Here is an 11100-nt window from a genome sequence, read left to right as displayed (position 1 = left end):
ATTAAGATTTTGAGTTTAATTAGTTGTTGACTTGTAACCGTTTTCATAATTCCAAGGCCCAAAGAAAAATTTGATGCTTATTATTTTTAAACTTACTATATAAATATTTTTTTCACATGTAAATTTTTTCGGTATGGTTCGGTATTTTTTCGATTTATTTTTATAAATAAAAACCTACCATAATTAACGGTACTATTATAAATTTATATAAAAACTTACGTTTTTTTAAAAATAAACCTAAAAATCGATTTGGTGCGATACGATTCGGTCGATTTAATCGATTTTTAAATATTTTCATTAACACCCCTATCGTTAGGTACACTTTCTCAAATAAGCTTAAACCCATTTTTTGTTTTGTGTTCATGAGTATCTACTTGTCTTAGCCAATGAATTTGCTCTTATTTTATTGTGCAGTTTCTTTAACATTAAATATGATTAGTGAAATTTGTTGCACAAGATTTAGTTTGTTGAATAAGTACATATTCCTTTTAAATTCGATACTTCAACATTTTTGGCTTTTAATATTTTCTTATCATATATTTTTCTTTCTTTTTTTAATTCAAGCAAAGAATGAGATTCTTGTTTTAAAGATGACACATCATTGATAATTTGGTCTAATGAATTTTTTAAAACCTTTTTTTTTTTTCGAGTGTGAAAATCAATTTTATGAATCACATGACAAGTTTTGTTTGTTTATTCTAAAGTTTTCCAAATTATTAATTCTAAAATCAAAATATCCAAGCGAATTAATTAAACTCAAATAAAACGAGGATGAACATTGAACACTCGTAAGCCCATACACCAAAAGCAGGCAAACAGATGACTGTCAAATCCCTATTTATAGGCCAAACAAAAATTGGTTTTGTACTAAAAGCTCCATTAACATTTTGAAAAAGAACTCGACGAGACACTCGCAACAATTACGTCTCGAGAAGATTTGGTTCTGCCCAGAGAGATAAACGAAACCCTAATTTGCAATGGAGAGTGCGTTCGCTAGCGCCTCGGCGATCAGCGACCAACGCCAGAAAATCGAACAGTACAAGCACATTCTCTCCACCGTTCTCGCATCTAGCGACATTCAACAAGCCAAGCAATTCATCGATCACAGTTCAGTCTCTCTCTCTCTCTCTGATAATTTGCTGTTTACTTATATTCATGCTATATATAATTCTCAGTTGAAATAGATATAGAGGATTTATATAGCAATTTATACTTGTGCACTCAAGGGTGTGTGGCCTAGTGGTCAATGAAGTGGGTTAAGAACCACAAGGTCTCGATCCTAGCTGAGACAAAAACACTTGGTGATTTCTTTACATCTGTGCAAGCTTTGATGGACATAGTTAAATGGTACCTGTTGTTGGTGGGAGGTAGCAGTTATCTCGCGGAATTAGTCGGTGTGCGCAAGCTGGCCCGGACACCTTGGTCTAAAAAATAATAATATAACAATTGATATTTGTGTACAATTATGTAGTGTTATCGGATGATGTGCCCTTGGTGGTATCAAGGCAGCTATTGCAGACATTTGCACAAGAACTTGGGAGATTGGAAGCAGAGGTTCAAAAGGAAGTAGCGCATTATACTCTCAATCAGATACAGCCTCGTGTTGTGTCCTTTGAAGAACAGGTTTGCTAGTATTTTTGGACTTATATGTTAATGCCTTATATAACTCTAAATTACTCTAAGTTTTGGTGCTTCGGAATGATTTATTCTACTACGGTCAGTTTAAATTGTGGCGAAATTGAAAAACATAGGGAGTTCGTCCTATTTGCCTAAGCCTTGGTGGGCTAAGTTAATTGGTACTTGTGCTGGTGAGAGGCAGTAGGTACTCAGTGGAATAGTGGAGGTGAGCCGTTGGCTCAAGGTGGCCCAGCCACCACCGTAAAAAAAAGTGTTGTAATTGTGTTTCTTTGCTTTATCTGTTGTCTCATTGGTGGTGTATATGTAGTTCTAAGGTTGTAGCATTGGATGTTTGTAATTTCATCTCTTAGAACTTCTCAAGAAAATAATAAGAGTACTCTATCTAGAAAATGTACAGAGAAGAACATGATATATGTAGAATGATAACTATTGAATCCACATTTCAATCATGTAAAAGGAGAAGGCCCGTATATGCTGACTGAATTCATGTTCTTTTATTCCCCGTGTTCCATAAATGGAGTGGGAAGTACTTACAGAAAAAAGGGACGCGAAGATATGAAACAATTAATTTTCAGAAAATAACCTCTTTCTAATTGACCGATCAGATTTTAGCTTCCTAATTTTTGCTAAAACCAGTTAAAATAACAGGCTAACAAAGAATTTGAGTGCAGCACATAGGGCGCACCTCACATTGGGACCATGGAGTCGTTGATTATAATGTGTGTGTTTTTAGAGTTGGTATGTTGATGGGAACTGTTGCATATCTACACCTCGATTCCTTTTTGATGGAATTGATATTAAGAACTGAATTTTGTGAGAGTGGGTTATCTCACCAAAGTCACTGAAATATCTGTTTATCTTCTGATCAATAAGTTTACCCCCCTTGGAAGTCATAGTCATCTTAGAATTTGATGTTTCTCAAGTATTTTAGTTTTGAGAAAACGGTTTAGACGAAGATTGGTGTTGGAAATTATTTATTTTTCTGCACATTATCTGCTGTCCACAAGAGATCCTCCACATATGGGTTCTTTTGACCTTTTATATTTTTAATGCCAGATTCTAAAACAACATCCCATCTTTGTAGGTGTTGATCATTCGGGAAAAACTTGCAGAGTTATACGAGTCTGAACAACAATGGTCAAAAGCAGCCCAGATGCTCAGTGGCATCGATTTAGATTCTGCAATGAGGTCTCATTATATTTTTACTTATCTTTTGTTCCCTGCTGTGTCTCTTAAATTTTCGTTGAAACCTGAAATCTCTATCTTCCCGGTGTCTCTTGTTCTGCAGAGTTGTTGATGAGACTTTCATAGTTTCAAAATGTGTCCAAATTGCTCGTCTATATCTCGAGGTTGGATTTTTTTCTCTTTTTCTTTTTTCCTATTTTTCTGATGTCAAGTAAACATCTACGAGTATCACAACAGTAAAAAATCTTTTTTCCTGCTGGCTATTGTCCCAAATTGTTTCTTTTGCTTATGGCTCTGGAAAAATTGTATGGATTCCAAAAAGAGCAAAGACAGTGTTTTTTGGATTAGTAGGCCACACACTAGTTTGTACTGATCTTTTTCTAGAAGGATACAAATGAGTGTGCAGTACACAGCTCTTTGTTCTTGTGGAACTTATTCTGCAAATTGTACCAATGATGTCTATTTACTTGACGAGTAAAGCCTTGTATAGTACTTATGTGATTTGTTAACTTTAGTGTCCCCTTGGTTCCGTTTCAATTGCATTGTTTTGCTTACCTATCAAAAAGGGAGTTAGAGTTTTAGATCTATGTACCTTCCTATTGGTGTGTTCTTTAGATGCATTGATCTGAGGAAGCTTAGTTTACTTCCATAATTTTGGTTCTCTCTTTGACATTCTAACAGTGTCCAACTCCTTGTTTGGCAGGACGATGATGCAGTTAATGCAGAAGCTTTTATTAATAAAGCTTCCTTTAAAGTTAACGGCATCAAGAATGAAGTATTGAATTTGCAGTACAAGGTTGTTGTCATATGATATAGGCATTCTTTTCATGTTTGAGTATGTCACTGTCACCAGCTTATGTCTCCTGAACAATCATTTCAGGTTTGCTATGCTAGGATTTTAGATTTGAAGAGAAAATTCTTGGAAGCTGCCTTGCGTTACTATGCCATTTCTCAGATTGAGAAGCGACAAATTGGTGACGAGTAAGGTTTTCCAGAATATACTAGTAGTTGTTAAAACAATGCTTCTTCAACAATTTTTGATTGCTTAAAATTGTCTTGTTAGTGATTGTGAATGTTTATACGCCCCGAGGAAAAAGGCAGCAGCCCCTTTAACTCTTATTCTTTGTATGGGTACTTGTTGAGTTTAGGAATTCCTTGTTAGTAGAATCTATGATGCGAGCGAGACTAATAAGGTCAACAGCTTAGGAAAACTAAGAATATGCTTTACTTAATGTGCTGAGATCAAAGGCTTAGCTTTTGGCTTGAATAATGTTACATACATCATAATCAATGTTACGCACATTATGATGTCTGATTTTTGTCCTTGTTACAATGCCTATCATTTTATACTTGAGTACATCATGTTGCTTGATGGTCTTTTGTGCTACAGAGAAATTGATGAAGCTGCGTTAGAGCAAGCTCTGGCAGCTGCTGTGACGTGCACAATTTTGGCTGCAGCAGGTCCTCAACGATCTCGTGTACTTGCCACACTGTACAAAGTAAGGATGCAAGGACTCAGAGCTTTAATCTTTTCTTATTGTTATTTTCAAATAGTGCTAAGCAAACTAATTGGCAAGCGGGAGTTTTATTGTACTTGTCCTGTGCTTTTGCTACTGTGAAACAATCTAGATTTAAGTTGTGTCCATTTCTCTATTGAGCTTTCTTTAGTCTATTGCTGTTAAAAACGACTGTTACGTTGCTTAAAGTAATGAGACAATGTGAAGTGAGGATTCTTGCTTTGCATGGGTGAAGCAGATCAACTTAGTGTGCTTCTGGCAGTAAGGCATGTTTTGATTGAGGAGGGACACTTCTTTGAGTTGGCTTTAACAGAAGAAAGCAAGAAAAAAAGATAGAATAGGGCCTTTTCTATTCAGAGTATTTAAATTCTCTTCAGATATGCTGCAGGTTTTTCGTTGTTTTTTCTTATGCTCCGGTTTGTAATGGCTCTTCTTCTACTATTCTTTGATTTTCTTGATTTGCTTCTTCCTTATTGTGTCTCTTTCTCAAGATGATTCATTCTTCTTTCTCTCCTCTTCTTTGTGCAATTCACTTGCTTCTGTTATTATGCCCTTGGGCTTCTCTTTTTCTTCTCTCTTCTACTCTCTTTGCTCTCAATAAATCTTTTTCTCATATTGATTGTTTTCTATATCATCTTCTATTGTCCACTTCTTGATTATAGGTCGAATGTTAGGAGAATATCAGAATGGCTCTTTGCAATTAAGACTTGAAGCTAATTTTCAATATTACTAATAATAAAATTGCTCTTTGCATAAAAGCTAATTTTCAATATCCTTATTGAAACAGTTACATATAAATGATGTTGTGATATGATTTTTATGGCTAATTAATTGACAACCAAAAAATGAAATTGTCTTCCATGGGGTTGTTGAATTAATAATTTGATGATATATAGTTGAGTTATTGGGATTAATATTATCATGGTTGCATCTTGGATATTGGAATTAGTAACGTTAATCCTACATATTATGTTATAAGCTATATTCCAATATATTATGTATTTTGTAGCCTTTATATTTTCTGCAAATCGAGGGCCTAGTTCAAAGAAGAGTGTGCTTTGTGCTTCTTGGTTGAGCCTCAAATTTTGTGGCTTTCTTGCGCTTTTCGCTTTTAGAGACACTGCTTCAGTCATAATTGTATGAACTTTCTAATTCAATGATTTGATAGTTGCTCACATTCGCTAGAAATTTCAGACAACTGACAGAAAATGGCAGGTGCATAACACCTAGGAAATGGTAGTGGAATTAGGTGATGATAGTTGGAGGACATGCCATTCTGTGGGCTTAAGATCTTCTAAACTTACTGTCACCATAACCTTTGGAACTTTGAGATTAGTTAGTTTTCTTGGACAACTTCCAGTTTAGATTTGCCATCATATTGTCATATTAGGATGTCAAGTTCTGTTCATCAGATTTTTTAGCGGGTCTCAAATGACTGACTAAAGAAGATATACTTTTTTCCTCTGTGCAATTTGTTCAGCCTTTTGCTAAAATATTTTTCTTTTTTCCTTATTTGATACCAGGATGAGCGTTGCTCCAAATTAAAAATCTATCCAATCTTGCAGAAGGTACTTCACTTGGCTTTATACGAACTGCATAGCTAAGTCTCTTGCTCTCATGCCTGAGTTGCCCTTCCTTGCGCTATCATCTATTTTGGATGCGCATATAGTGCTTCGTCAGATATTAAGGTATTATTTTTAATTAAATTGTGTTTAATTTGAAATATTCAGGTCTATCTGGAGAGAATCTTGAGAAAACCTGAAATTGATGCTTTTGCAGAAGAGTTGAAGCCACATCAGGTCCCTTTTTTTCCTTAATTACTTTTCAAAAGTGTCAAAATACATTATCTCATTTTCTCTATGTATTTTTTTTGTGTGTGTTTCCTACAGCAAGCACTTTTGCCTGATAACTTCACAGTTTTGGATCGTGCTATGATTGAACATAATCTCTTGAGTGCTAGCAAACTTTATACAAATATAAGGTAGAATGGTAGCTTATCTTCTCCTTGTTCGTGATTTGGATTTTTCATAGCTCATGCGGTGCTATCATCTAATCTTATCCCTTTGTTGATCTGTGACAGTTTTGATGAATTGGGCACTTTGTTGGGCATTCCCCCTCAAAAGGTACTTAATGATGTTGCTAAGCTATTTTTCTTAATTCTGTCTGTTTTTGAGCTAACATTCTGGGTTGTGCCTCCATGGCATCCCAAGTAGCTTGTGTTGAGGCATAGTAGTTGTACCCTTGGGCTATATTTTGTAATTATAGGCTGGGCTCTGAGTGGTGTGACTGGTGTAGGAATTATATGAGAATTGGATGTTTTTGGGCGGTAGATGGCGCAGTTGATCTATTTGCAATAAGTGATTAGTCCCCTTGACCATTTTTCGGGCAACATCTTATGGTTGTACTCCCCTTTCTCGCTCATTGGTTGCCATCTGTATGTACTAAGATCAATTTGCGATTGAGCTTGCTTTACATGTATCTAATCACCATGTTTAACTAAACCAATCCTAAATGGGAAAGTGTAAAATGTTCCCATAACTTGCTTATTGCTTGCCGTGGTTGTGCTTGTGTACTGAGATCAATTAGCAATTGTGCTTGCTTTATAAGTAATTCATTTCCATCTGTAAACCAAGTCAATTCTAACAAAAAATTTATGCAGGCTGAGAAAATTGCTTCAAGAATGATTTTCGAAGATAGAATGCGGGGATCTATTGATCAGGTAAGTTTCTCAATTAGTGATGCCATCTGCCCTTATCTTTGTCCTTAAAGAGAGGATGATATTGGATGATGACTTGTCACTGGCTAGCTTTAGGTATAGGGTGTCCATGCATGCCATGTATACATTCTTGATCTCCATGTCCGCCTACCTGTAGTGCTGATAGTGAGTACGCTGGGATGGTGGTTTGACGTGTAAGATAATGTTGCATATGATAAATTTGTTTCTGGGCCACTTTAAATAACTTATATGATCGACAAAATACTATTTAGCGCTAAAGGTTTTAATTGTATAATAATTCTCAATGACTGCTGATAAAAAAATAATTTTCAATGACTATCTTGCTTCTTAGCAGCACATCTAGAGATTTATAGGACTGTATTTAACATGCATTGTATTGTCAAATTACGATAAATACGGTTTGGAGACAATTTGAGTTTCTTTGTAGTTGTACCATCTATCTTCTAATGAAAACTGGTCAATTTTATGTCTTCTTGTTTTAAAAGGTAGGAAGCACATGTACAGTATTTTCCTCTTTAATTCCCTATCCGCATCTCGTTAAGGCAACTGTATCCTTCATCTTCTCTTCTCGACATGCTCTGCTTTAAGTTGATTTTATTGTCAGGTTGAAGGTGTCATACATTTTGAGGATGACACTGAAGAACTGCAACAGTGGGATCAACAGGTGATTTAGTTTCTAACATGCTTGGAAATCTATCTTATGTTTCTTTTTTCATCTGTTTGACAGCTGTGTCAAGTTAAGGAATTTCTTTTTGACCCTAAAAAAAGAAAGAAAAAGAACAAAAAGGAGTCAAACTACTCTTAACTCTTCTATCAATTTACCCTGGTTTTTGGTGATAAACTAGTCATAGAAGTTATCCACATCTGAATAGGAGGCAGGCGTAATAATTGACCAATTTGGGCAATTTACTCTATATGCTCGTAGTGTTATTTCTCATTTGAAATTTAAGTAAAGTCTTTGGGGGAGTTTGGTATTGCTGGGAGATAAACATTTTCCCTTAAATTGGAGAAATTGAGACCCTTTATTTATGAACGAGAAAGTCTTTTTCCTTATAAACTATTTAGACTCTAAACTTGCATATTATTTGCTTCAACCGCTGGAAAATGATCCCGTCATACCAAGCCTTCTTTTCTTGTTTTCATTTATTTAAATGATACTAGTGCTGACAACGATGCTAATCTTCGCAGATCATGGGCCTTTGTCAAGCTCTCAATGATGTTCTTGATAGCATGGCGAAGAAGGGCCTCCCTATTCCTGTCTAGTTTTGTTTATGCTGTGGCGATTTTGGAGGCACCATTTACTCTACCCATGTCATTCTATACTTTCACTAGTTTCAACACATCGTTTGTAACTTTTTTTAATCCTAGTTATTTTTAATTGTACATGAGATACCTGTTTTTGCAATCCTAGGTACGGCAGCCCACTGTAATATGAGCTATTCTAGATTACATGGTCAAAAGTTGCAATACCAAGAAATGACATGAACATAAACAGAGACATGATCAGAAATGTGAAAAGGGAGTTGAAATATTATTCTTCCATGATCTAAAGACCATGGAATTACTATGTTAAATTGTTACTATGTTAATTACTGATAACAACAAGGTCGGAGATCCAAACTAGAGTAAGAATTTGAGACAACAATTAATAACTCGTATTAATCATCTTCTAAGAATATCACAAAGTAGTCAATGATATCATAATAAAGAAGTTATCTTACTACTTTGAATTATGAACCAGTAAAGGTAGAAAGATAAATCTCAAAGCATAAGTAACAAAGGTTCAAAAGAACTTTCAAAGACTCAAAGTATAATATTCTTAATCAATAATGAAAGTCCTCAATGAATGAGAATAACTTTTTATTTATAGGAGTAAAAGTGTTGTTAAGGAATAAGAAAAGTCATTAAAATTAAGTAGGGTGAGCGGCAAAATCCCTTTGGAGCAGATTTGGACCTTAAAACTACTACTTTGGGCTATTGGTTTGGACTCCAATTGGGTTCCTTTTCAAAAGTGTTTGAAAAAACACCCCTTCGATAACTTTTGAAACTTTGACTATTTTTGAATGATCACTTGTAAATCTGGCTATTTTTGAATTTCTCCCACAATTAAAAGCTTCTTTATTTGCCATTGAAGTCCAGCAACCTTAGTGTGCAACTCTTTAGCTTGAAATGTCGTAAATGGCCTTCATCCTTGTCCTTGAATATAGTTGAGCTTCCTAGGATGCTATCAATTACTATGTTAAATTGTTGTCTTTAGCCAATGATCACAATGAGCGGTTAAGGCCAGTATTTTCTATTTCACCGTAGAGGATTCTTTTAACTCTCTTCCCTGGACCTTTTTGTTCCTTAGTTGGCTAAGCTTTTGTAATTGTTGTAGTTACTAGTTAGTATTCTATATAAGTATTAAGGTTGGACACATGGTATAAATTCTTAATCTCTTAAAACAGAGGGCATCTGCTACTTGTATATCGGTCATATTACTTGGATTAAATGCGTCAAAAAATCAGCACAGGGCATGTGACTATTAACAATCAAAATGAACAATGTATAAGTATTATGCGTGAGAAATCACTAAGATTAGGAAGGAATATGCAAGAGTATGACATCAACAACAATAACGACCTAGTAAAATCCCACAAGTGAGGTCTCGGGAGCGTAGTGTGTATGCAGACCTTACCCTTATCCTGATGGGGCTGATGGAGCAGAGAGACTGTTTTCGATAGACGCTCGGCAAGAGTATTGACATCATAGGTAACATTCTAATGCACTCTCATGGTTGTGTATCAAAGAACCTATTTGCTCCAGATTATGAAAGATGCATGATCGTATTGTTTTTTCCACAAGAAAGGCTATGTACACAATTTCTACATAACTAGAAAGGACAAATTGACAGAATCACCAAACTTCAGAATTAATTGCTCCCCATTCAGTTCTCTCTGTATATAAAGATATTTACCTTTCTTCAGTTGAATCCTATATAATCATTGACATTGTGCTGCAATTATCAAATCATAAATAATTTTCTTTTGTCCAAAAGAATTGAAGGAAGAAGATTAATCATCAAAATGGTAATTTTCTCTTTTATTGTCCTTACAGAAAAGTATTCACCTCTGCTTTCACAGTCTTAGCCATAAAGACAAACAAATACGGAAAATTAGATCAAAGAAATAATTAACCTCTAGATATAGAAAAAAAAAAAAAAACCTTTCCACAGTATTGAGAGAGTACCAGTGAATAAGGGATCTAAATGGATAGAGTGCAGCAAGGTATACCACCCAAGGGGACAACACATAACTGAAAACCATAGATGAACACTTTTACTTGCTAATGTTTTTGGGTTAGTTCTAGATGATTAAACAAAAAATTCTATTTTTCTTGGGGTGTAAGTTCTCAATTACTTGATATTGAGACCTTGAATATATGAAGAGGAAACATGGCAAAAAGGTTTCAGTTCCAACACTTCCCAAAAAGTTAACTAATTGTATTTAGAGCCCGTTTGGACATAAGAATAATTTTATATTTTTTTTACTTTTTTCCAAAATCAGTGTTTGGCCATAAATTTTTAAATTTTCACTTGAAGAAGGATTTTGAAATTTTTCAAAAATTTTAAAAACTCCAAAAACATGTTTTTCAAAATTTTCACTCAGATCACTCACAAAATTTCAAAAACAACCCAAAATTATATTCATGTTCAAAAACAACTCTAGTTTTCAAATACCATTTCCACTTGAAATTTTTTTCACTTTTTTCCGGAATTTTACAATTCTTATGTCCAAACGCGCACTTAGTGACTTAATTTTGAGCTATTAAGAGCCCGTTTGGACATAAGAAATTTTTTACTTTTTTTTCAAAAAATTCACTTTTTTCCGAAATCAGTGTTTGGCCATAAGTTTTCAAATTTTCACTTGAAGATGAATTTTGGAATTTTTCGAAAATTTGAAAAACTCCAAAAAGCTGTTTTTCAAAATTTTACTCAGATCACTAACAAAAACTTATAAAATAACCCTAAATTATATTCATGTC

General features: G+C 34.6%; 1 protein-coding gene across 1 annotated transcript; it reads left to right on the top strand.

Moving 5' to 3' along the window:
- The first annotated feature begins 790 nt into the window (after positions 1-790).
- On the top strand, positions 791-8651 carry LOC104105561 (COP9 signalosome complex subunit 4). Its single transcript, XM_009613907.4, has 14 exons — positions 791-1107; positions 1472-1623; positions 2723-2826; positions 2927-2987; positions 3527-3619; positions 3704-3804; positions 4214-4322; positions 5864-5908; positions 6071-6139; positions 6230-6321; positions 6421-6463; positions 7000-7059; positions 7682-7741; positions 8266-8651. The coding sequence occupies exons 1-14, from the start codon at positions 978-980 to the stop codon at positions 8338-8340; spliced, it is 1194 nt and encodes a 397-aa protein (XP_009612202.1). The 5' UTR covers positions 791-977; the 3' UTR covers positions 8341-8651.
- Positions 8652-11100: the final 2449 nt, after the last annotated feature.

The sequence above is a fragment of the Nicotiana tomentosiformis genome, chromosome 4, assembly GCF_000390325.3.
Source record: "Nicotiana tomentosiformis chromosome 4, ASM39032v3, whole genome shotgun sequence".
Taxonomy (NCBI): domain Eukaryota; kingdom Viridiplantae; phylum Streptophyta; class Magnoliopsida; order Solanales; family Solanaceae; genus Nicotiana; species Nicotiana tomentosiformis.
Note: the sequence above shows the minus strand (reverse complement) of the source record. Positions and strands in the feature narration are given on the sequence as shown.